Source organism: Cavia porcellus, unplaced genomic scaffold (assembly GCF_034190915.1).
Source record: "Cavia porcellus strain 051 isolate PalLab524CR breed Dunkin Hartley unplaced genomic scaffold, mCavPor4.1 scaffold_15, whole genome shotgun sequence".
Classification (NCBI taxonomy): domain Eukaryota; kingdom Metazoa; phylum Chordata; class Mammalia; order Rodentia; family Caviidae; genus Cavia; species Cavia porcellus.
Genome location: NW_026947498.1, coordinates 54822056 through 54849830, shown reverse-complemented (window position 1 = coordinate 54849830; position 27775 = coordinate 54822056). Strand labels below are relative to the sequence as shown.

The 27775-nt window shown below is 36.5% G+C and overlaps 1 protein-coding gene across 1 annotated transcript in view; it reads left to right on the top strand.

The window, feature by feature from the left end:
- Myh15 (myosin heavy chain 15) overlaps positions 1 to 27775 on the top strand; it is a 147856-nt gene that overhangs the window by 13413 nt on the left and 106668 nt on the right. Inside the window, exons 10-17 of the mRNA XM_063224911.1 lie at positions 5407 to 5510; positions 7103 to 7241; positions 8442 to 8560; positions 17478 to 17627; positions 18088 to 18258; positions 22434 to 22616; positions 24435 to 24567; positions 27564 to 27631. Of these exons, the coding sequence (XP_063080981.1) occupies positions 5407 to 5510; positions 7103 to 7241; positions 8442 to 8560; positions 17478 to 17627; positions 18088 to 18258; positions 22434 to 22616; positions 24435 to 24567; positions 27564 to 27631 (1067 nt within the window). The remainder of the gene's footprint in view (positions 1 to 5406; positions 5511 to 7102; positions 7242 to 8441; positions 8561 to 17477; positions 17628 to 18087; positions 18259 to 22433; positions 22617 to 24434; positions 24568 to 27563; positions 27632 to 27775) is intronic.

Genomic DNA, 27775 nt, shown 5'->3' with positions numbered 1-27775 from the left:
AGAGGAGAGAGATATCACCACCTAAGATGTGTGCCAGTCCGTGGGATTTTTGTAAAGAAGAGGCATGTAGGTTGGGATGTAAATAATGGGAATCATATTTAACCAGTCAAGAGTGGAATGTGTTTTTAGAAGTAGTGACAATATATACAATACCACAACATAGTATATCAAGAGCAGGAGCAGAAGTCTTTGTTGATGGGAGGGCTGCATTTGCATAGAGGAACAGAGAAAGATTTTATTCTGATGGTTTCTGCACTTAGGAAGTTGGGTATGCATTTGTGTGTCCTTGTGGTGGGTGGTCATCTGATTGGGAGCAATGTTTAGGATAAATGAGCTGGTGTGATGAACAAGATGCCCTGCAAGCAGAAATATTAGAGGAAGGGGTGCAATAGTCCCAGTGTGAGTTGGCAGGACTTGCCATGTCTGTGAGTTTGAGAAAAAAGGGATAGAGCTGTAATCTATAATGGCAGTGAGTGAATGAAGGAATGAAGAAGTCAAAGAAATATAAGCTGTGTGATTTTATTAGGATAGTGTGCCATAAAGGAATAAAATTCATCTATTCTTTCAATAGATATTTATTGTCAGACCATTATGTGTATAGCAGGTTCTGCTACATAAGGAGTTGTGGCTAGAATGTTGAACAGACCAGTCCTACCCTCATGAGCTTACACTCTAGCATTGAAGGCAACCAAATATACACATTTGGCCATGGTTTCTGCTTGTAGTCCTAGCTGTTTGCAAGAATGATGTTCGACAAATGCTTGAGCACAAGAAGTGGAAGCCAGTCTGGGCACCATAGTAAAAACCCTATCTCAAAAAATAAATAATGAATAAAAAATGTATAAAAGGAAGAAAAAAGGAAAGAAAGCTAGACATAATTTCAGACAGTAGTAGATCTATAAACAAAACTAAAGTAGTATGAAAGGACAGAAAGAGTGGGGTCAGGTAGGGTTGCAGGTAGTTATATTTCAGATAAAATAATCTAATGATTTCTCTCTGCGAAGGCACTATTTTTACATAGGTAGGAAGTAGGCAGAGGTTTTCAGGAATAAATTTTAGGGAGAGGAAATGGTGAAGTCCCAGAGACAAGAGTATGCTTTGTTTGCTTTCTTGAAGTAGTGAGTGGCCAGTCTGGGTGATAGAAAGTAACAGGGGGAGCTAGGAAGTAGCTGGATCAAGTAGCATTCCTTGGTGGAGTGAGAGGCCTTCGATTCTAAGAGTATGAAAAGTCATTGGAAGTGGAAAGGGAACACGAAGGTGACACAAAACAAATGGTGATGTGTTACGTACACATATTAGCTCCCCATGACGAATGCAGTCATGTGCTGCGGCACTTACTAATAAAATTTAAAAGTTTAAAAAATTAAATGGGAAAATTTATAAGGAGATTAGACTGTATTCAATGTAACTGTTAAGGACAATAATTACTTCCATATACCACAGTGATATATGTGCACCCATGTTTAAAGGAGCACTTAAATCATGGAAACAACCCAAATGCTCATCAACCAAAGAATGGATAAAAGAGAAGTGTCTTTTTATACAATGGAGTAATACCCATCCACAAAGAAGGATTAATTTGAGACATTTACAGGCAAATGGATGCAACTTGAGGCCATATTCTTGAGTGAAATAAATCAGACTCATGTGTAAACACCGTATTGTGTCCTTGGTGTACAAAACTGAAAGAGTAAATAAAGTCTAAAATGTACAATAGGTACTGTGAAATGGGAAGAAGTTGTTCAAAAGGAAAAAGGGACTGGCATGGGAGAAAGGGGAAAGGAAGGAAAGGAAAAGCGGAAAAATGAAAATCAGTCATACAATTAGCGTCTCTTAATTCATTGAAAAGGAAAGTTTGTGCTAATATTGATTGGAGAATGTTTTACGCTCATATCTTTTACTCTGGGTAACTACTTTAAAGATAGCAATATGCAATGTTTTAACTGCTGTTATTCTCCTATTATTTTGTTATGAAATTCTGTCTTACCTGTTCTTCCATAAAATAAAAAAAGAAAAGACTGGATGTAAGTGGAAGTTGCAGTTATAGGCTAGCAAGCAGGTTGATGGGAAAGGATCACCTGTCCATTTGTGCAAATTAGTTTAATAAAATATGGATGCATTTTGACTACTTAGTCTTCAACTTCTGAGTGCCCTCACATGCTAGGAAAAGCTTTGCAAACTAGTTGGTTACTTTTACCATAAGTAGACTTGGTGATACTAACAGCTACTTACTCATTCCATCCACTTATGCTTCAAAAAGGATTTATTTTTTATTATGCTTAAAAATCTTTGTCCTCCTATTGATTGATTATGTAAAATCTAACATTGTTGACATGAGTTTCTGTCTTGCACAGGCCATTTGACACATGGGGTTTAATGTAGAAAACATTAGTGACCTCATGATTCTTTGAGTATATATGGTTACTAGTATGTGGAATCATCTGAAAGCTTTGACCTTCTCTGGAAAAATTATGCTTTTTTCATTTCTTCTACCATGGTCAAGATTTGGTGCTTAGACTGATTCTTATGCAAAGTCTGACATCTAGTGGTCCTAATCTGGTACGGTCAATTGACCTGCAATACCCATTGTGTCTGGGGGAAATATGCTAACAAGCGATTGGGTACTCTTTCTATCCATGTTTGTCATCAAAGAGTTTCAGTGCATCTGGAGCATATAAGGGAGAACATACTGACAGTAAGAGTGCTATGTCCAAATCCCCTAACGCATGGGCATCTGTGCATTCTATAACTTAATCCAGTATAAGAGTTACAGGCTGTTATTATGCTGAAGAAGTGAAGAAGGTGATGACAACTATTCCTCCAAGCCTATCTGGCCTCTACCTAGTGATGTACACATCTTCGCTCCTTTTCCTCTCAATTAGGGCTAATTCTTGTTCCAGGCATGGTTTTAGTCTACTCAGATAAGGTTTCCTGTGGAATCCTTTAAATCTGAACACAGATTCTGTAACTTGACCTCCATATATCTGCTTATCTTTTTCTCTCTTTTTAAAACCCTTTTCCTTCTTTTTACTTACTGTACCAATTCTTGGTATTCACTTAGTATATAAACTCCAGGAGGAGAGGCCAGAGACCAGATCTTTGTCTCTTAGAATCCGTGACTTTGCTTACTACCCTCAGTGTTCATTTCCTAGAGTGTGAATATATATCACACTGGAATAAGAGGAAATATTTGCAAGCTATATATCTGAAAAAGGGTTGATATCCAAACTATATTGGGAACTCAACTCAATTGCAAGACAACACACTTATTACAGGTGGATAAAAACCAGAAAAGATATTACTTAAAGGAAGATATGCAAATGACCAACAAGATTACAGAAAAAATGCTCAACACTTTGATCATTAGGGAAATGCAAACAAAAACATACTGAGTAGCACTTTGCAACTGTCAGGATGATGATTATAAAATAGATAAGAGATAGCAAGTGTTCCTAAGGATGTGGAGAAAAAATAACCTTTGTACAGTGATGGTGATATATGGGAAAAGTATGAAAGTTCATAAAGGAATTTAAAATAGGAGTACTATATGATTCAGAAATTCCATTTATGGATACACACCCAGTGACAATATAATGAAATCAAAAAAAATCTGCACTCTGATGTTAATTGTAGTGTTACTCACAGTAGGCAAGATAGTAAATCAATCTAAGTATCTATCAAAGATAAATCTATAAGGAAATATATATATATATATATATATATATATATATATATTCAGTCCTATAAAATATCCTGGTATTTGTAAAACATGGATGAAACTGCAGAACACTGCTAAGTGAAATGAGCCTGGCACAGAAATATAAATACTATATAATCCACAAAAGTCAAGTAAATGCATGAGGTTTATCATACAATGTGGTGACCACAGTTAATACCAATGTACCAAATTGCTGAGAGTGGATTTTAGAAGTTCTCACCATAAAAATATCTAAATAAGGTAATAGATAAATTAATAAGCTAGATTGAACATTCCAAAATGTATGCATATATCAAAACATCATGATGTATGAAATAAACTTAAATAACATTTGTCAATTAAAAATACATAAAAATTATTGAACATACAAATAAATATTTTACGTTTCATGGATTATATTTCAAATAAAGTTAAAAGTATGATATTTGCCATTGTTTGATTTCTTCTGAGTAACTCAATTTTTTTACTTTTTAATGCTTTATAAAATAGTTTTATTTAATATTATTGATCTAAAGTAAATTGCATGTCTTTGAAGTGTACAATTGGTAGTTGTTAGCATATGTACATATGTGAAAAACAATTACCATAATCAAGATAATGCTCCAATTCTTGGAAACATTTGATCTTGTTTAATTCCTCCCTGGCCCTTCTCATTGGTTGAATCCCTTTCCAAACCTGGCCAAGAAATAACATATTTTTCTGTCTTCATAGATGAGTTTGAATTTTCTAGAGTTTTATAAGCCACGATCACAACATATACCTTTTTTGTCTGGCTGAATTCAGTCGGCATAATTAGCTTGAAATTCCTCCATATTGTAGTTCATTCCTTTGCTTGCTGAGTACTCATCAATTGCACGAACACACAATTTTGTTAATTCATTTAAATGTTGGTAGATACTTGGTTTGTTTTCAAATAGAGCTGCATGAATATTGGTGTAGCCCAATTTCTTTGTCTCTGAGATTTAGGATTCAGAATAACAGATCTTCACATTAGTGAATGATAAACAGAAAAATTAAATGAATTCAAAATCTTTCATCATGTGTAAATATTGGGCAATAAGAATTGATGAGATTTTGTTGAGTTAGTTGATAGTGTGCCGCTGACAATTTTCCTTGGCTTCAGCCCACACTGGTGTTTCCTGATGAGGTGCATCGTGTCAGGAGGTCTAGACAAATCATCAGTGAGCTGTTGAACGCAGGAGCTGATTTATGAGTCCGTGAAAGATGAGCTCAGGCTTCCAATACTGAGGATGTGATGTGACAGGACTATACTGCTAAGTTCCCTGGGTGTCAAAGGCTTCCTAGCTTTTGAATTTCAGGTTTGTTCAACTTGTAAAGTAATGAAACATTCTTGTTCTTTGACCTGAGCCGTGAATCTAGACCAAATTGATATTTTCAAAGTTTAGCCAGCACACATTAGGTTTTACTTTTTTTTTTTAATGCCAGTTCAAGCTGCTGCAATTAAATCTGCTTCTGGATTTGGCTGGCTTATTCTACTTTTGGAAGGCTTTAACACATCACTGACAAGTTAATAGAGGGCAAAAATTGATTGCAGAATGCAGATTTTATTTTGGCTTGTTTACAAGTATGCTGCAAACTGTAAGAGTAAACTGTGAATATCAGTCAATTATTTTCTCAGGCCTTGTGTATGTCTCAGAGCTGTTTAACTAGTGATTTTACTCCTGTAGATCTGATCCTGGTATCTGCAAATCCCTGCGAGTTTTGTGTTTGCTCCTGTGGAGCAGTTGCTGTGGACAGTATGGATGATGCTGAAGAACTGCTGGCCACAGAAGTAAGTCTTGTTGGTTGTCCAAGCAAACTTGTCAATATCAATGAGAAATGAGAGAGAATTCCGTAGCACTGCAGTTTTCTTAAGGGACCTGGAGAAGCAGGCTAACTCTTCCTTTGCCTCTGCTCTATTTACTGTGGAGGTATACATTGTCAGGAGAGTAAATCTAAACCCTGAAAAATCAGAAATTTTAACTTAATGACAAACATTCCTTTTTCTTTACTGTATATCTGTACAGTTTTGCTTTTAATCTATTTGGGGTTGCTTTTGTAAGCTTGTTTTCCAACAGAAGTTTCTGATACATGACATGTACAAATTGGTTTATAGAATTAGCACTTTTAATTTAAATTTTTCTCCAAAATATTTTTATTAGCATATAGGACATAATACTGACATTCATCATGGGGAATTTGTACATATGCATAACACATCTTAAGTCTTTTTTTGCCCTCTTCTCCTCCCTTCCTGCCAGCCCTTCTTCCTCTCCAATTTACAAAAACTATTTCCACTATTTTCCTTTAATTCCTTCCCCTTTCTTCCTTCCCCTCTTCCATCTGTCATTTCCTTCCCATTTTAATGAGTTCTTTTTGCTGCCTAATATCTCTCCTCCATTTTGTTCCTTATTTATATTTTGGGTTTCTCACACAAGAGGAACAAAGTGGTATTTAGACTTAAGTGTCTGACTTGTTTTATAAGCATTTCAAATGCCATTATGAACTCTTCAAGGCATTTAAATAGATATTTAAAGTGAAGTGTGGTGTTGATGCCTGTAATGCCAGCTCTCAAGCGGCTGGGGCAGAAAGATCATGAGTTCAAACTCAAGGCCCTCCTGGTCTACGTAGTGAACTCAGGGTCAGTTTGGGCCACATCGTGAGTCTTTGTCTAAAAAGCAAAATAAAAGGAGAGTCAATCTTCTGCTCCCCACTGGCATAGTGGTGAATATCTTTGAAGGCAAATATTTTTAGTGTATATAGGATTTACCTCATGCTAGATTCCTGCAAGTGAAATTACTACATAAGGAATATGATTTTTATAGGCTTTTTGTACATTCTTAATTAACCACTAGATTGTCCTCATTTTCTCCCTCCTAGGATGTATGAAAATACACATATTATCCTGTGCAGTGGCTTTTTCGATGCAATTCTATGGTGCAAGGGTTCATGCTTCTTAAATGCTTCCATTTTGCCAGTCTTTGAAGTGAATCTGCTTTCCAACAAAATCAAGAGAACTATGGGATCACAGAAATAAGCAATAGCATCTGCGGTAATAACCCTGAAAAGCAAAATAACTGACCTCATGTAACCAGTGAGTGATGAGAAGAACAGGGCATTGAAGGAAAGTTTTGAAACTACTAGAAACAAATCAAGCCAAGTCTTGTGCTTTCATAATCCTCTTTTAAAGGGATGAGCAGACGAGTGGTGACCAAGTGCCAATAGGGTATATTTGTATTGATTTGAACAAGGCTGTCACACCCAGGTTTTGGTGCTTTTTCTGATTTCTACCAGCTTGCAGCTCTGTGTTGGGAGTTGTGACACACAGCAGAGCCCGGCACAGCCATTGGAAAAGAAGACATAGCATTTCCTTCTCTTTTACAGAAAGCCATGGACATCTTGGGCTTTCTTCCTGAGGAGAAGTACGGGTGCTTTAAGCTCATTGGAGCCATTATGCACTTTGGAAACATAAAATTCAAACAGAAATCCAGAGAAGGGGAACTGGAGGCAGATGGCACGGAAAGTAAGAATTACTTTGAATTATTGGCTTGTATTTCTGTTCAAATCCTTGATTCCAGGCCCAGCTCCTTTGCTTTGCAGTTGATAACCTTTCTTGGTTTTTGAAAAATGTTGAAAATAATCAATATCATCTCCCTCAGTTACTGCTCCTGAAAGTATTTTCTCAGTCACAATGCTGTTACTTTTCTGTGATTGCAGAATAAGAAGCATCTCTCAAGTAGTAATTGGCAATACTGGTGAATTTCTTATACTTATGCAAAGAGGGATTAATTAACACTAAGTACCTTTAGTGCATACAATGTGAGACACACAGAAAAAAGAACAAATTACTTTAAAATATATTACAAAACAGAGCTGTGATTGTAAACCATTGGAACTTCAAAGACACAGTAACTGCACTGGGGTGAAAAGATAAGGATTTGTTTTCTGTTGGTTTTCCCATGTTAAAAATCTAGTTTTACCTGATTAACAAAAATATTTGAGGTAAATCACAATCACTATTCTGTCTACTATGATCATTAAATTAGAAAACCACAAATATGCTCAGAAGAAAGCATATAAATAGTCATTGCTACATTTATCATAGAAATTCCTTGCAACCAAAAGAAAAAGAAGAAACACATTCATGCCAATCTTTCAACATATTTTAAACTTTTGATGTTTTTACCCTGATAAAACATACATAAAATAAAATTTGACACTTCAGCTGTTTTTGAAGTATACAGTTTACTGGTATTAATCACATTCACATTGTGGTATAAGTATCATTCCTGCCTCATCATAGCATACGTCCATATGTTGGTCCTTCTATGTCTGTATAGTATTCTTTTTCCGCACAGCTTCACTTTTTGTCATTGTCTACATCTTTTTGACTATCCTAAAATGGATATGGAGTGACATCTAAATTCCAATTTAGACCTCAGGAGTTTAGCTCAGTGGTGTAAGTGTCTGCTTGGCAAATGCAAGGTTGTGAGTTCGATCCCCAGCACAAAAAATAAATAAATGCCAATTTTTATTTGCCTCCACAAAAATATATTTCTTTAAACAGTTCAGATTCAGCCATTTATTTCAAAACTACAATCTATTTCATTATATTGATATAAACACATCATTTTTTTATCCTCCAGGTAGTGGCTTTGGTTACAACAGCATGAGATTTCATAGTGTTTTTCTTCTCCATTTCACTCTCTTTTTTTATGGCCAGGCGCTGACAAAGCTGCTTTTCTCATGGGTATTAACTCCTCTGAGTTGGTGAAGGGCTTGATTCATCCTAAAATGAAAGTTGGTAATGAATATGTCATCAAAAGTCAAAACGTAGAGCAGGTAAGGTGCCATTACCCTGCGCTTGCTGTGATCAACACCTTGGTTGTCTGGCTAAGAAGCTTTCAAAGATGTTGATTTCTGACATGAATAAAATTGGTAAACTGCATCCTTTATCTATTTGGCATAATGAATCCTTTCGTGTAACAGATGCAAGGTGGCACGTTAGTTGAGTAAAGGTCTCAGAACATATGTTGAAGTGTTTGAAGAGAAAGTAGAACAGATGTGAGAGAAGAAATGTTATGCATGGAATAACAAATGAGGCTTTGCCTTAATGCAGTAAGTATTGTCTGTGCTAACGGGCAATCTAACCAGATCAGTTTGTTAGTATATTTAAAAATAATAATTTACATCTGCTGTGTATATTCAGTGTGATATAGGCCATGCTGCACCAAACATACCCTAAAATCTCAGTAACAACGAATATTTCTTACACTAAGTACCATACAGATTGTGCAGCCTCCTTCCATTTTGTGGTTATGTCACAGGCTATGCTATGTGGACAAACAAGATAATCTGTGAAGAAAATGTAGTCACCTCAAGGCTTGGGGTAGAAGTGAGACCCCTTTCACTCATGTTTCTTTGGTGCGAATTACACTATCCCTTTCTCCATGAAAGATTGCTAAGAGACACGGTCTTTCTTGGAAAGAGGCAAGGACACAGGGAAATGGTAGCCTCAGTTCTGTTAGGAGTAATATATGCAAAACTTCCACAGATGTTATCTTCTTCCATTCTTATAATTTCTATGGAAAAAAGGTAAAACAATATTTCATAACAAAACAGTAGGAGAACAGCAATAGTTAATACATTGTATATTGTTACCTTTAAATATATGGACATTAAAACTTTCTCCAGTTGATATTAGCATAGACCTTCACTTTCAGTGAACTAAGGAACACTAACAGTATAACTGACTTGCTATTATTTTCTTTTTCCCTTCCATCATTTCCCCTCCACCATTCTAATTCCTCTTTCCATTTAAATAATTTCTTCTCATCACAGTATCTATTGTACATTTTAGACTTTATTCATTCTTTTGGTTTCTCACATCAAGGAGACAATATGATGTTTAAATATATGAGTCTGATTTATTTTACTGATGAGTTTGGTCTCAAGTGGCATCCATTTTCCTGTAGAAGTCTCAAGTTTATCTTCTTTATGACTGAGTAGTACTCCATTGTATAAAAAGACCTCATCTTTGTTATCTATTCCTTGGTTAATGAGCATTTGGGTAGTTTCCAAGATTTAGCTTTTATAAATTGTGCTGCTATAAATTTGGGTGCACATATATTGCTGTTTTAGTTTTTCTGGGAAGACATCCAGAAGGGGAATAGCTGGGTCAATGGGACCGCTAATCCTAGCTTTTTGAGGAATCTCCATGCTAATTTCCACAGTAATTGCACCAACCTATATTCCCACCAACAGTGAAGAAGTGTTTCTTTTTCCACATAGCCTCTCCAGCATTTGTCATTGGTTTATTTCTTGATGAAAGCCATTCTTTCTTGGGTGAGTATACTGAGTCAGGCAGGATAAGCCCAGAACCAGAACTGTGAGGTACAGTATACTTATATACTATGTTGAAATAATTGCCTACATTTTCACCATGTCCAATGACCTATGCTCCTGAAGCCAGGGACTATATTTAGTTTGCCTTACCCTGCCAGCATCCAGCATAGTGAGCTCTAATCTGTAGGTGGTCCACAAATGTTAAAATAGTTTACTTTGAGCAAAACCTGAGTAATGTTCAGCAGCACAAGTGATTGAGCTATTTCTTGGCTTTGGGTTTAAAAGTATTAGGCAGTTCTTTCTTGGTACTTTCTTAGACATTCTGTAAGACACAGATACATGACATGTTATTACTATAGAACAAGGTCTCTTTCTTTATAAAACTGATGAGTCCATGGGGGGAATTAAAATCAAAAATTTTCCTTTTTAATTTGTCCTCTAGATGTCAGACTTACCATTTCAGCCTTTACTATAATAAAACCAGAGAAACAAGCTAGTATATTATTATTAAACATAAAAAAATAAACCTTGTATTTCTTTCTGTTTCTCCTAGAGATAAAGCGAGAAATTATACTATAAGGATTTTCTTTCCTTAGGAATTTTAATGACTTTATAGAATTAATTGATACTAAGAATACAGTTATGTATGTTGGCTGATGAAAATTATAAGATGAGGGACTTCCAGGAAGATGATGGAAGAGTAAGCAGCGGAGAAAATGGCCTCTCTGAGCGAAACAGTCCTGATGCTGAAATATAGTATTGGGGGAAGATAAAAAGGAAGGAAGTGGGGTCTCCTAGATCCAGGAAGAACCTGAAGAGAGAATTGAAGCCCACAGAGAGAATAAAAATGAAAAACTTAAATGAAGAAGGTGGTAGTCTGTAGCACCTTCATCTGGAACCAAACCCATTGTGCAAGAGGAGCTGTTGGAACCTGGGGATGCACGGTCACAGTGATGGTGGTAGCTGGCAAGCCCAAAGGGCTCTGTAAAGAGATGCGGTGGTGGAGGGAAGTGGCAGGCACAGTGAACTGCACTGGCTGGTAGTCAGTGCAGAGGGCTCAGTCTTCCTGCAGTAGAGACCAATTGGTGAGGAGCCATTTTGGAGTCAGGCAGGATAAGCCCAGAACCAGAACTGCAGCTGACTCCCTCCAGCAGCTCCTAGCTAGGAGCAGACTGGTGGAAATTGCTTGGACTGAGCCTTGCCTCTGTGAGCATTTCAATAGGCATCACAGAAGTTCCCCTAACCCTAAGCCTAACCAGCTTGGACTGGAAGCAGCAGCTAGCCCTACCCCTGAGCATACTCTTAAGCCATGTTGGGGGTTCCCTGCTGTTAACCAGTTCTGTAGGGAGGCAGCAGCCACCCATTCCCATGCACAACCAACTCTGGAAACCATCATCATGGATCACCCTTGGTAACCAGCTAGGAGGCAGAGGCCAGCCCAGCCCCTACCTGCATTTCACCAGCCCCCAGTGAGCCAAAGCAGGCTGGGAAAAGCAGCAGACAGCCCAAAACCAACACACCCAGTGGTCAGCACCACACACTCACAGCCAGTGCTGGACAGAAGAACCAAACAGTCTCACTTCAGCCAATACGGGAAGTGCCTGGGACCCCACTACCCACTTGTCCAGAAGAACCCAGGAATATGACAAGACAAAGAAGCAAAAGGCAGTCTCTGGCCTCCAACTCATTCAGAGCAAGTATAGGAGATGTAAATGCCGAAGAGATTAGGAGTTACATACCTGAAGTTTCTAAAGTGATGGCAACTGAAGTAAAGAAACAACTTCATAAGTCTATAAAAGAAATTAGAACAGAAATACTATCTCAGGTAAAAGAAGAAATAAAAAACATAATAAAAGAATTGCTAAGCATGGCTAAAGAAGACATAGATGGAAGAATAGAGGAGCACAGGAAAATGAGGGAAACCTTGAATGAACAATATAAAACAGACTTATACATGAAACAGATTCAAAGAGATATCTAGGAAATTAAAAACTCTACTAAAATCTGGCAAAACTCTTTGAAAGAAACTGAAAATAAACTTTCAGATCTTCAAGACAGGTTTGCAGCTTGTGATCATGAAAGGAAAGATCTCTTAAAAATAACAAGGAGCCATAACCAAAATAAACAAGAATTCCAGCCACAACTAAAATAAATCTACACCCAGACATATAATAATCAAGATCCCAGAAATTCAACACAAGAACAGAATATTAAAAGCTGTTAAAGAAAAGAAACAGCTCACCTGTAAAGGAAAATCCTTCAGAATGATGACAGACTTCTCAACACAAACCATCAAATCAAGAAGAGTGTGAAGTATTTCAAGTCCTGAAAGAAAACAACTTCCAACCAAGATTGACATATCCTGCAAAACTGTCGTTCCAAATTAATGGAAAAACAAGACATTTCCATGATGAAGAACAACTGAAAGAATTCATGGGCACCAAACCAGCCCTACAAAAAATACTGAAGGACATTCTAGAGAGAGATTTATAGAAAAGATCACGGTTCCAGGCACAGTGGCAGAGGGGGCTCACTGAGCGGGGCAGACAGTGGAATGGAGAGGGAAAGTAGGCAACCAGTGGCAGGGAAATATCATGGCTGAGACGAGGCAGTGCCTGTTGGCCCTAATCACTAATGTAAATGGCCTCAATTCACCAATAAAAAAAAACACAGGCACAGGAGACAGGGTCCATCAGTATGTTTTATACAAGAACATTTAACCCAAAAGGAGGTTCACAGACTGAAAGTCAAAGGAATGAGAACAATGCTCTATGTGACAGGGAACCAGAAAAAGTGGGGGGTAGCTTGCCCACCAGCTGCATTTTGGTTAAGTAAGTATGGCACTTTTGCTATTGTTGGGAGTATAGACTGGGTGCAACTGCTGTGGAGGTCAGTCTGGCGATTCCTCAAAACCTGAGATTGGAAGTCCCATTTGACCTAGCTATTTTGCTTCTAAACATATCCCCAGAAGAACTGAAAACATCGTACCACAGTGACATATATGCAGCCATGTTTATAGCAGCACAATTTGTAATAACCAGATCTTGGAAACAACCTAAGTGTCCATCAACTGAGGCATGGATAAAAAAGTTGTGGTATTTTTATACAATGGAGTACTACTCTGCTATAAAGAATGATCACATTGAGCTATTTGTAAATAAATGGACACGTCTTGAGACTATACTCATAAGTGAAATAAATCAAACTCACATGTAAAATTACCATATAGTCTCCCTAGTGTAAGAAATGGTAAAATTACATAAGATTTTATGGGAATCATGATTCCCCATTACATTGCTTTGAAGCCTTATAAAGTTTTCATTCATAAGTTGGAATGGTTTTATTCTGTTTTGTCTGATTTTATTGTGTGTGATGGTATAAACAGCTATTTTGAAGAAAATAAGACATTATGGCAGCCATCATTGATTTAATATCTTCTTGCTTTGAAGTCCTACTGTGCTTTTGTTCTTCTGTTGACATTGGTTCTATCATGTTGTGTCTTATTGGATATTAATATGTATGATAGTATAAACAAATTTTCTATGGAAAGTGAGATAACATAGTTGCCATTGTTCATTTTCTGTTAGTTGGTTCTGAATGCCCTGTAATACTTCCATTCTCTTGAATAGTATAAAACTATTTTGTTATCTTTGATACTATTGTATGTGAAGGTATTCTCAACTGTTTCAAAGAAAGAGATATTATGGTAGCTATGGTTAATATCCACAACTTGTTGGAAGTGCTGTGTTGCTTACATTGTTCTGTTCTGATCTGCTTTGTTCTGTCCTCTTTTGTCTTAATCTCTTTAAAATAAAAAAAAGTTATGACACTTTTTTTTTACAATGGAAAGCTACTCAGCTATAAAGAAAGATAACCTTGAGGCTCTTGTAAGTAAATGGATACAACTTGAGTTCATGCCTAAGGGTGAAATGGTTCAGAGTCACGTGGGTGAATATTGTGTCTCCCTAGTATAAAAACTAAAGGAGGTTAATGGGATCTGAAATGCACAACACATTCTGTAAAGGTGAAAGGAGAGGAAGTGTCTAAAAGGGAAGGCAGTGGCCATTGTTAATCTGTTATTGAAATTTGAAATTTATATTGTTTCCATTGTTCTGTTTAGTTTGGTTTTATTCTGTTTTGTTTTGTCTACTCATATTATATTTTGATAGGATGGGCAGCTATTTCAAAGTCAACAAAAATATATTATAGTAGCCATTTTTAATTTTCTATTAGCTTGTTTTGAAGTCCTGTATTGCTTTCATTGTTTTGTTTTGACTGATTTTATTCTATTTTGTTTTGTTTTGTTTGACTGTATGTCTGATGGTATAGGCAGCTGCTTTGAAGATAACAAGATGCATTATGGTACCCACTGTGGTTTTACTATTATCTTGTTTTGAAGACCTGCGTTGTTTCCATTGTTTTGTTTTTACTGGTTTTATTCTATAGTATTTTGTTTGACTTTCTTTTGCCTGATGGCATGGGCAATTCTTTTGAGGATAACAAGAGATTTTATGGTAGCCATTGCTGATTTTCTTGTATTGTGTTTTAAAGTCATGTGCCATGTTCACCGTTTTGTTTTGATTGACCATATTCTGTTTTGTTTTTTCTCTTCAAAATAAAAAAAGATGAGAGAAATTCTGCAGTGTTAACATTCCGTATAACACTTAGTTCTAGCTGTTATAGCAACTCACTCTGATCCTTGGTCAGCTTCTTCTCTTTGGACTCCACAGTGAAAAGGTTGAATGACTGTGTTTTTCAGTGGAGAGCGTTTGGCATCTAAGATGGGATGATTCTTCATGGATGAGAGAATCCCGCAGTTGGTAGATCCCTGACATTCCCGTCTCCCCTCACACTCTCCCTGCCCAGTACTAAATATAAAAACATTCTTAGTCATTAGGCCACCCAGAAAATGCCTTCCCTAGTTCCAAATGCACTTCTTCTGAGTAACAACTATACCTAACTACCAGCAACTAAGTTTCTTTAGGTGTATTTTTTTAATTCCATAGTACAACCAGAAGGGTTGCAACTAAGTCTGTTAGATTAATGATGGTAGTAGTGCTCACGGAGTACTTACTATGGCTGCTGTGGCTAAGTGATATGTATAGGTTACCTCAGTCAATTTTAACAGCAAGACTTACACACAGATTTTTATTAATATTTCTATTTTATCATTGAAGACAGAAACTCTTAAAAAGATTAATGACTCAGTGTGACACAGCTAGTAAAAAATGGGTTGAGGATAAGAAACTGAAAAAGCAAAAGTAATGAGAAAGGGGGAATTAACATTTATCAGATACCAATTCAAGTTTTCTGTGAAGGCTTTATTCTATCTCAATGGATCTCTTATTACAACTTTAAAATATGTATATTTTTATTATTCCTGTATAGGTGATAAAAGTAATTATCAAAGTGGTTACAATTTGACGGACTTTATTTCCTTTTTTACATTCTGTTGTTTCTCTGATGAACAGTTATAATCAGACTTCTGTAAGTTATTTTAAAACAGGCTAACAAATGGGTCCTTTTAGGTCCTAAAAAGTGGAAATATGAGTTTAGCTTCTTTCTTTATCCTTCATTGGACATAAAATTATGGAAGGATTAGAACTGTTACTTCGTGAGGCGTCTATTGGTCTGTGAGTTTCATTAGTTCATTCAACAGACACTGACCTGGCTATGTCTCCCTTTGCCTACATCTCTAGCCTCTCTTAGTGTTCCTCATACCTGAGAATACAGCTTTTCTCTCCTCTCCTTTGAGTATTTAGGGAACTAAAAGATTTAACAAGTTATCCATGTTCTTTTTAGTGTTTCAAACTTACTGCTATGGAAAGTAATTTCCTCTTCATTATAGGAAATGAAAATCTGTTCCTTTATTTGCTTGATGTATTCTTTAATTGTAATAGAAAACTGAGCCACTGGTTTATCAATTTCTGTGGCAATGACTCAGAATAATTGATCAGAGATTAGGAGACTTAGCACAACTAAATCACCACCAGATTGCCCTGTTGCATGTCTTCTCCTTGGCAGGAAGATGGATATGACAGGTATTGCATACTGGAGCACATTCTGCTTCCAGGCTTGGAGAGTATCCAGAAAGAATCACTCCTACTTGAAGTCTTTGGAAAATCTACTACTACAGAAGCACTTTTAAACTGTGGAAGCAGAATTGCAAAAGCTGAATTTGTGTAGCACCATCCAGGTCCCAGAGTTTGAAGACCCCCAGTAGGTTATGTGAGAGCCTTTGCCTCGGCCCTCCAGGGAAGAGACACACTTCCTTATTTTGATAGTAGGAGAACCTAAATCAGACTGATGTGGCAAACAATCATTCTCCATTCATGGCAGGAAAGGCCACATGGGAAACTATTATAGCCAAGAGACGGAATCCAGGGCTACAGATGCCAAATGTTACACCATTCATAAGCAGCGACAACAGGAGCCTCAGAGCAAAGTCTAGGGATTGCCAGATTTTAGTCTGCTATATTAGTACTTTGCAAATCTTATTGTGCACAGTGACAAAGAAAAAGAATTATTCTGGTACTTGTTAAAATGGTAATGAGGATTTTACTGAGCACAATTGCAACAAAGGTATTACAACAGAGGAGAGATGTGGGGCTGAAGTCCAAATACAATGAAGACAAGGGGATTTACACGACATTAGATGGAAAATTATTAAGAGGGGGCAGGAGGGGCAGGGGAATTCTTGCTGAACTTACCAGGTTTCTTTCTAAAAGCTAAGAATTTACACATGAAAAGTAGGGTGTAAGGAACACAATCACAGGCCAAGTTGGAGACATTGTTTCTAAAGGGATTCTCTCTAAAGCAAGAGTTTTGCTGCAACTAGGTTAGATGGGCCAAAAAGAAGTCAATATTAGGTCAGAGGAGCCTAATTAAAGTTTGATCAAAAAAGTTTTTGTCAATAGAAAGCAGCAGGGATTGATGTCAGATTTGTCCAGTTCAGTCAGTCTGGGACTGTGCTTTAGCTGAACATTTGTATCTTTTATAGATCTTTTATGCCCTTGCTGTAGGACTTAGGACCACATTTTGAACTGCAAGCCTTTATAGTGCATTGGCACACACTATTCCAGACCAGTTAGGCCTTTAGTAGTGGGAACATAATTTTGTCACCCACGCTTTTGATAGGACTTTCTCCTAGACGTGCCCTTTTCTCTTCTCTTCTTCTTTTGTCTTCTTTTCTTTCCTGTCTCTTTTCTCTTTTCTTTTTTCTTTGTCTCTTCTCTCATTTCCTTTCCTCTCTTACTCCTTTCTTTCTTTTCATTTTATTCATCAGAATGCTAGAACCACAGAAGGTCAATAAGTACACTGTGATTTTACTAGAAGGTGTTTACTGATACACAATGCTCAAGATTAAACTGAACACTGCTATCAGATAAAGGAATATTTTTGCTGTGATTTCTAGGCAACCTGTGCTCTTGGAGCCCTGTCCAAGTCAGTCTATGGAAGCATATTTAAGTGGCTGGTGGCTCGAATCAACAGAGTTCTGGATGCTAAGCTGTCAAGGCAGTTCTTCATTGGCATTCTTGACATCACTGGTTTTGAAATTCTTGAAGTAAGTATTTGTGGTAAGAGTGAAGCCAATCCATATTTATGAGTTTAGAAAATTTGACTTGAACGTGGGAAAATAAGCTCGAGGCATTATAAGAATTACTGAGTCAAAACTCAAGGAGCCATTTTGGTCAGAAAAGATATATTATAATAAAAGATATAATTTTATAAGTAATATTAATAGTAACAATTATTATACTCTATAATGTTAAAAACTTAGTTTCTTAATTCAGCCTGAAAGGTGAATAGAAGTAAATAAATGTTTTTGTAATTCTGTATTATAACTCTATTTTGTATTACTTTAATAATCTTATTTTCTAGATATGCCCAAACGAGCCAAAATTAATTTGGCTTTTTAAAACTGGTTTGATCTATTTGGTGCCACATGATTATGGTTATGGTTTATCTTTCATATATGTTCTAGGAGGTGACCCTCTTTTATCTCTTCTTCCTACATATTGAAGTGTAACAGCCTTGAGCAACTTTGCATTAATTTTACCAATGAAAAACTACAGCAGTTTTTTAATCATCACATGTTTATTCTGGAGCAAGAGGAATACAGGAAAGAAGGTATTGACTGGGTGTCCATTGACTTTGGTCTAGATTTGCAAGCCTGCATAGATCTCATTGAGAAGGTAATATATGTTTTTTTTTTTTTTTTTTTTTTTTTTACTTTGTCCATTTTCACTTAAGGAAATTTGTCTCTGCATGCCATGTTAACTTATATCAAGAATCAGGGATTAGAAAGGGGACAGGAAAGCCCTGCAAATTTGCTCTTAATGGTCTTTGTGGGAAGCACCCATGGTATCTTAGCTACGCTCTGACATCAACTGCCTATTCCATCAGTTTTAATGCAGACTGTTGCTCCAACATTTGTAGCTAGCAAAGCCTCCACCATTTGTGAATGAGGATATTTGAAGAGATTAAAAAATGGTGATGCTCTTAACTAGGAAAGTCACAGAGCTGAAAATGTGAGCACTACAGGGCCTGGCTGATTAATAGAAGGTGAATGAGTAGACGTAGAGAGGCTTAAGGAAAGTTGATACATTAGCATGTAAACAAACAACTGCTATAAATCTTTAAGGCCACTACTTTGCAGTTAGTTTAAATAATTCATGACAATCTTGCTTGGCTTATTGATAAATTAGATGCAATGCAGGATTCTGCATTTAGGGATGTTGCTTGTACTCTGAAATCATTCCCTGTGCTTTGGGAAAGATGAATGGCACTGGCTGGAGGAGTTCTGCATGGTCTTTACTGCAGCTTCGTCCATGGGAGCAATCATGGTGGTACGCCGTCAGCTACATGCTCCTTGTTTCTTGCTAAAATCATGAATTGCAATGAATATTAGAGATAGTTGTGGACAGTCCAAAGTCTATATCTTTTGCAAGTTCTCCTGCTATACTGTCACATTTTGTTCTCTACAAGCTTGTCAGGAAGGAGCTAAGGGATTGACCTGTCATTGTCCTTTGCAGGCTTCAGAGTTAATCAACTAGTGTCGTATCAATCTTATTTCTTAAGTTTTAGGTGAAACTAAATCATTGTCTAAAATAACTGCTGTTCCTAACAAATGAATATCATGTTACTTTTACTTATTTTTATAACTAGTGAACTTCCTGGGAGAAAGACAAGATAAGAAAAAACAGGATAATGGACCCACCATGAGCTGTTTAAAAATAGCAGTAAATAACCAACCAACCATGATCTGGCATACGCTGTGTAACATTATAAAAGGTGTGGTCTTCAGATTAAAAGGAGAAGATCTTGAGACAGGTTCTTATAAGGACAGATTTAACTTCTGGACATAGTGATGCATGATATCTGCTTACTTTTATGATAAAAATGCTCTTTTCTAACAGAAAGTTGGGATACAGAGATTGTTCAGATCATGGTAGGGCTGGGGTATTGATTTTTACTTTATCTGAAGGTTATTGCCATTTATGTCAGTCTCACTTATTCCAAGTAATACGCTAACAACATGGCTGTAATTTCCTGTTGTATTTTCTACTGATAGATAAAATGAGAAAAGATTACTGACCAGATGATAGAAGCAAAGATAGGTTTTTATTGTCTTAGGAATAATTTCAGAGAGACTCAAATCAGATAAATGAATAGCAAAACGTTTTTTGAGAAGATTTTATTTATAAAAGATCCATTCCATGATTTAGGCTCTATGAGAAAACTTGTAGTTAGCATTAACTACCAGAGTTGCCCCTTGCAAAGAAATGAATCATGGAGAATTCTAAAATTCAAGAGAACTAAAGTATACCCATAAGAATAAAATATTTTAAGGCACACATACTCTGTGTATATATAAGGAAAAGGGATTATCTTTCATAAGTGTTTTATATTTTAAAGTTTCAAAAAGTTTATCATACTGAAATAATAAAATACATTTTAACATTAGCTTTAATTATTAATTTGGTCTTCAAGTTCACAGTGACCTCCTTCCATCTATATTCTGTGAAAAAATCTGTTCCAACATTCTAGTTTGTTTAGAATTTGAGTCAAAATTCATATGTTGAAACGTTTGTGTAATTTGTATCGTTATAACTACATGCAAGACACTGGTAAACAGATTACTTGTATTATTTCTTAACACATATGTCCCAGATTATTCAGATAAAAAATGGGTTTCTCCTTCAGTGGAGTAAGCTTGAAAAGTTATACACTTCTTCCAATAAATCAGTTTTTAAAAATTCCTGCAAAGGATTGGGATAAGATTTTAGAATTTTGTATCCGCCTCAAGAGAAAATTTATTCCAGTATTTATTGTCTTTCTAGATTTTGAGTCCAAACTGTGCTACTTCCTGGATCATATTATTCCCCTTATTTGCCTGAATAGTTGATTATTTCCATAAACCATCAGAGAGCTGGAATTTTCCGTGTATGATATCAAATATTCCAAATAAAGTTCTAACATAGTTTAATCCTGGTACCATCTCAGCATTAAATAAATGTCGTTGTCTCCCAAGCCAAGTAGTATGGGGATACTATTTTGGAAATGTTTAGTATAAAACTACTTATGTTTATCTCTAGTTGTATCTTGTATGCACATGAGTATTTTCTTTAAGCACAAAACTGTGATTTTTGTTGTTGTTGTCAACTCTCATTTTTTGTCTGTTGTCAAAAAGCAAAGCACCTCAGATTCAGGAACTGAAGCTGCTTCACATCTGAACAAGTGTCAGTGTTCCCGTGTAAATTACCTACAAGTGCGCTGGGAACTACACTTTAGTCAGCTCTGGACCTACTGTACTGAGGGTTATGAGGAGTGTAAACCCCAGAAGGAATCATTCTGCCACTTTAGTTACTTAAGGGACTTCTGCTATAATTGGAAAGATGCACTAAAACCAAGACTTTTATAGTTTTTAAAAATTATTAAACAACTAAATTGGTTTAGCCACTATTTGTCGTGCACACTCCCTCTTCACCCCACTAACAAGGGCAGGATTCCTGCTCTACAGTTGTGGGAATGGCTGAACATATGACATGGAACACTGCACAGCTAAGATCAATATTTTGTTAGTCATACGTGCTCATATCCCCAGGGAAGTAGATGCCTAGACCATGCTGGGCCTCATGGGAGTTGCACTCAAAATAAAGTTAATAAGCAGGGACTGTGGGATGCAGGGCTTACTAGAGGAGTAAAGTGGGGTGGCCTAAGTAGTCACAAGAGGGTGTGATAGGCATGTCTGAATGATTCCACAGGCTAACAGGGAGTAAAAGTCATTACTCAGGAGCTCAGTAGCATAAACACCTGCCGGGCAAGCACAAGGCTGGGAGTTTGATCCCAGGTACCCCGCCCCCAGACACACACAAAGTCATTACTCAGGGATGTGTAGGCACTGTGCTTTATCCAAGACATTGTGTATAAAATTTTGAGACAAATACTGTAGTAAATATAAACATTTGTTATAAAGAGATTTTGCCTTTAGTATCCAACTAAATAAGGATTTGTAAGACTAATAAATGTATAATTGTATTTCAAATCATTCATGCATTATAAATATAATAAAAGGAACAGACAAAAAAGGAGGAGACAAAGTAATCCAAAGAGCAGAAGTTGCCTCTGCCTTTAGGAATCTAAAAAGACCTTTAGGCAGAAAGGTAAAATCTGGGCTAGATCTTAAGGAATGGCTAAAATTTTAGCAGGTGAAAGGGACAAGGTAATAAGAGGCAAGAGAACAGGAAGAGGAAACACACAGACAGAAAAATAAAGGACGTGGTCTGAGATTGCAGGTAGTTTATTTGAAGAAGGGAACATGCAGGAGGAAGCACCTAGAACAGGAAAGGCTGGGTTACACTGCGAAGGGCTTTTAACACAGACTTTATTTTAAAGTAATGGGAGCCAGACAGGATTTTGAGATTGACAATTGAGAAATCAAAGCAACCTACATTTAATCTGCTGGGTTTCGACCTGGTGTCTGGAAGGGGAAGAAAGATTTAAGAAAGACAAGAGCGGCCCCTGGTCATTCTCTGTCTCTTTACTTTGCATGATTTTTTAAATTGACTTACATGCAACTAAATTATTTCTTTCTAGTTTTTGTTTACTGGCCTATTGTCTGTCTGGTCCACTAGGATGTAAACACTGTGAGGACAGTATATAATTCCCTGCTACACCATCAGCTCTGATGGTGTCAGTATTAAACTGTAGGGACTTAATAAGTATTTGAAAATGGGTAGTCAGCTAATTATATGCAATGAATATTCTCACTGGTTGCACATTATGTTCTTGAGAAAAGGTTTATACTGATCTTCTACCAAAAATTTTCTGGTGTTTATAAAATGTAGCCATTATTTTGCTTTTCCAGCAGCCCATGGGCCTCCTTTCCATCCTTGAAGAGGAATGTATGCTTGCTAAGGCTACAGACATGACTTTCAAGACAAAACTCTTTGACAATCATTTTGGAAAGTCGGTTTATTTCCAGGAGCCCAAACTTGATAAGAAAGAGAAACATGAAGCTCATTTTGAACTTGTCCATTATGGAGGAGTGGTAAGTTACCTCTGGACCTTGAATTTTCTTGATTCTCTTTCAAATGCATTCAAAGTCCTCAGATAATATTTAAGGAAAACGTAAATTAAATGAAAAGATAAACAAAATACATATAAATTCCAAATAAAAGATAGTGAGTCTTTTACCAGTCAGTAAACAAAATACCCATAATCAACAACTGGGATCTCATTAAAAAGCTTTTGCATATCAAAAGAAGTCACCAACAGAATGAAAAGTCAACCCACCCAGTGTGAAAATGTTTTAGCCACTGCCCCTCAAAGAACATATATCTACAACATATAAAGAGTTGAAACAAATCAGGGCCCCTCAATTCAAAGACCCAATTCAAAAATGGGCATCCAAGATGAATACATGTCTCAGATGAAATACAAATAGCAAACAAATACATGAAAAGATGTTCAACATCATCGGTTATTTGAGAAATGCAAATTAAAACAATACTGAGATTAATTCCAATTCAGAAAGAATGACTGTTATCAATAAATCATTCAATAACAGGTGCTGGCAGGGCTGTGGGGAAAAAGGACCCTCCTCCACTGTTGATGAGAGTGTAGACTTCTACAACCATTGTGGAAATCCGTGTGAGATTCTTTAAAAAGTTAGGATTAGAAGTTCCCTTCGACCCAGCTATTCCTCTTCTGGGTATTTTCCCAGAAGAATTAAAAACATCATACCACAGTGGTATATGTGCACCCATGTTTATAGCAGCACAGTTTGTAATAACTATACCTTGGAAACAACTCAAATGCCCATCAATCGAGGAATAGATTTTAAAAATGTGATATTTTTATACAACAGAGTGCTATTTGGCTATAAACAAAGATAAACTAGAGGCTTTTATAGGTCAGTGTGTGCAACTTGAGACCATACTCACACGAGAAACAGCATTTCATTGCATAGAGTTCAAAAGTCTCAAATAGACTCAGAGCAGGAAAGCTACAGAAAGACACAAACACTATCAAAGTCATGCTTTTTCTTTATCTTTTTAAATCAGTGTGTGAATTAATTATTTCAACTGATATTTATATAGAGGATTTTTGTTTTTATTTATTTTCCCATAAAGAAAAATTCATTGTGAAGCAATGGTCTCCAAATCATGGTCCACAATGATTTTAATGATTTTCATTGCCTCTCTTCTCTCTCCTGGTGTGTGTGTGTGTGTGTGTGTGTGTGTGTGTGTGTGTGTGCGTGTGTGCACGTTCTGCTTCTAGTGGTTCTGCATGGAAGAGATAGAAATCTGATAAAGGATAAAATAATATGTCATTGCAAAAGTGACCTGTCAACTGTCCCTTAAAAGGAAACTGTCAACTAAAAGGAAAGTCTTTTAGTTCTTTCCTTTGATAACTTTGAATATTAAGTGTAATGATGTTTATAGTAAATATCATTATAGTTGCCAAAGTTTGCTAGTGCTTACTATGTGTCAAAGGCATTTAGGTTATTTAATCAATGATTGCCCAGGCAGAACTACTGGGATGCATTATTATTTTTCAAAAGATAATTTTTGATCTTCCCTCCTCTATCCCTTTTCCTCCTCTTCCTCTTTCTCTCCTGTTATTCCTGTCTCTACCTTCCTTCCTCCATCCTTCTTGTTTTTTTTGACCCTATAAATGGTAAAGCTTGAAAATCTCTTTCTTTAGCATTATGAATTTCTGGAGTATTATTTAGCATGATTACTTAAAACTTATTTAAAATTAAGGAACCAGCACATTTTGTGATTTTTCTTTCCAGGAACACACAATTTCCTACGTTAATTTACATATTTTTCCCCTTTTTTACAAAATGCATGTCTTTCCAAAGGTGCCTTATAACATCAATGGTTGGCTTGAAAAGAACAAAGACCTTGTTAATGAAACAGTGGTAGCTGTATTTCAGAAATCTTCCAATAGATTCCTGGCAAGCCTTTTTGAAAATTACATTGGTACTGACAGTGGTGAGTCAATATTCTTTGATTTTCCAGCTTCTTAATGGAACTCATTAATACCTCATGCTTTGTTCAAATTCTTGCTTCTCTTGTGATGCTATTTCTGCTTCCTATGGCCTGAAATCATCCCCCTATATTAGCCTTTTTGTTCTCAGCTTGGTTTTTCAGGAAAATGTTATCTGTGTACTATGAGACACATGTTTTAAAGAATTCATTTCTGGCCAGCTTTTACCTTCTTCTACTTCTAGTTACAAAGAGGAAACCAAACAAAACCAAGCGAAACAGGTTTTAATGAATGATTTGGGGACAATAATAAGTCCCAAGTATATAGGGTAAGTGACAAAATTACAACAAATCTAGTTTTATGAATCTTAATTGGTATTACTTATAATTGTAGGAGCAGGCAAAAATCTGAACCATCCAAAAAATGGTTTATAATATGCTAATCCACCATATAAGTAGGTTGTATTTTTACCTAAAGGAAAAGGCATGCAGAAAATGGGAGTGAGTATAAAGACAGAGCACAGTTTGAACAGCTTGCTCGTGGTGTTTGGATAAGACTTAGCTATTTGTTTGATGTGTAGGATTCAGTGTTGTTACATCAAGTAAGCTACAGTGCATTATGCACAGAGAAACCTGCAAGCCAAACTTAAAATATATGGAGTCAGATTTTAGCTAAACTACCACATCAGTGCATATGTATGTATGTGTGTGTGTGTGTGTGTGTGTGTGTGCGCGCGCACGCACGTGTGTGTTTTAAATATATGTCCCCAGGTATCCTGGAACTCTCCATCACAACACTCTGTGCACTTGTGGTTAGTAGAAACTTCTTGAGGGCAGGGACTATCACCAATTTACCTGTCTTATTCATTTATAATCTCTGGCATGCAGGGAATGTCTGCTTAGGAGGCATTTTTTAGATATTTATTGATCAATTTAAAAACTAACCTTATCACTAAGGTTAATCCTGGCTGGATTAGTGGGGCAAGTTCTCCATCACACAGCAAAGATACAATTGGCAGCTGAGTATTACCTGGGATTCCAGCATGTTTTATTTGGTCCAAACAAGTTTAAAAAAATAGTCAAAGGATTTTCACATGTGCCTGAGGATTTCCTTTTTTGCTTTGGGAAGTGGAAATTGTGGGGAAATGAATAACTTGATCCTCCTGTGTTCAGATTCACTCTGCAGTGGGGCAGAGTCTCTCAGGTATTCTTTAAGTGAGGCGTGGACTCTCGCTCCCTGACATCCTCCCTCCTCCCCATTTGCCTTACACTCCCCTCCCTGTTAACTTCCAATTCCTTTTGGGACTATTTGGGACTCCTGATTGACATGGTCAGCGAATGGAAAGAGAAATTAGCCCTCCCCAGAATCTTCAGCACATGATGCATAATTCAGAAGCCTGGTTGAAATCCCCTGGGCCTGCCACAAGAGGAGGTAGAGAAATGGAAAGACTGTGTTTGAACTCTGCTAATCTTCAGGGAGTTCATTTGCCTGATTCTAATGTCTTCTAAAATGCCTCTGAGAAATCTGTTAGGTAGTAATCACATAAGCTTTAGGGCTCCCCATTGAGTAATTTTCTGATCTTAAGTGCGCAAAGAATGGGTTGGGCAGAGAATAGAAAGAAAATTGTCTTCTGACTCTCCAGGATGTGTGCTATGTTCTTAGGAACTAGAGGAGAATTTTCTAGAGTGCCTTTATGCCTTTTTATTTATCTTTTTCTTTAATATATTCCTGAATATAGTTGCCTCCAAGTTTTCATTCATCTAAATGTTAAATTGCCTGTAATGGCCCATATTTTCTCCTAGAATAGCCAAATAAATCAAATACTTTAAGCCAGAGTTGCAGATTTAAAAAAAAAAATTACAGAATGCAGTGTTATTCCTCTTTATTTATGGAAAAGCGTAAAATACTAAAAGGTCAATGAAGGACCTGGGGCCTCTCAAAAGGACATCAGCATTTAGGTCTCAAGACATCTGCCTCCCCACAGTGGCTGCTTAGGCCCAGCGAACACTGTTTAGTTTTCTATGTTAATACTTGGCCCATTTTCTCCAGATTTCTTATGGATTTTGTCTTTGTTGTTGTACCTTTTAGTGATTTAGCACTGCACAAGTTTGTAAGACAGTCTGGCTTAGCATGGTTTCTTTTGTTCAAAGAAAAATAATAAAAGAGTAGACTTAATTTTTAAGTAAACTATAAATGCAATATACATTGTGAGAAACACCAGATAATATAGAAAACCTAAAAAGAGGAACATAAAAAGGAGCTATGATCTTATATAAATAGCAATTAGCTATTAATATGCCTCTCAAAGTTGTTTTACATTTATAGTAACTCTTAACTCACTCAAGTTTAAAAATTGTGTACACCCTCAGGATCATAGTTGTCAAAGTATAGGTTTTATAAACTGCTTTTCTGTTAAGTAAATCCTGGAAATCTGTCTATATTAGTAATATGGATCCATGGCATCAATTTAAAAGTCGATTGATTCACTTCTCCTCAGTTTGTGGCCAGCATTGTGGAAAGAAATCATGATGCGAGGCACCACTGTGTTTCCTCATGTAGATATTTTTTCATAATTTAATTACAAAGTTCCTATTGATGGACGTTGTTGATTAATTTTATTCTTGTTTGACTCTTTGCAATGAAAAATGCTTCAGGAGTACTTTTCACAATTATCTGATTATATCCTTAAGGGAAAATTCCATACACTTTTTTTTGTGTGTATCTTTTTGAGACAGGGTCTTGCTATGCAGTCCAGGTTGGCCTTGGGCTTACACTGTAGCACAGGTTGGTCTCGAACTTGCAGTGATCCTCCTGACTCAGCCTCCAGAGTGCTGGGATTACAGGAGTGCACCACCACACCCAACTCCATAGATACTTTGTGTTGAGGTATACATATTTTTGACGACTTTGGTAGGTATTGTCATATTGTTTTTAGAACTTCTGTAAACTTGTATTTCCATCAAGCAAAAGCTTTTAAAATATCTTCTTTTATTTTTTAAAGCTCTACAGTTTGGGGAGAAGAAACACAAGAAAGGAGCTTCACTCCAACTGGTTGCATCTCTTCATAAAGTAATTTTTAATTGTATCTGTTTATATATTAACCATTGTGCAATCACTATTACTTATTTGATATTTCACATTTCTAAATAAAAATAAAGTATCTGAAGTTATCCAAGGTGTAAATGTTGAAGGTTATCTAGGTACTAACTCAAA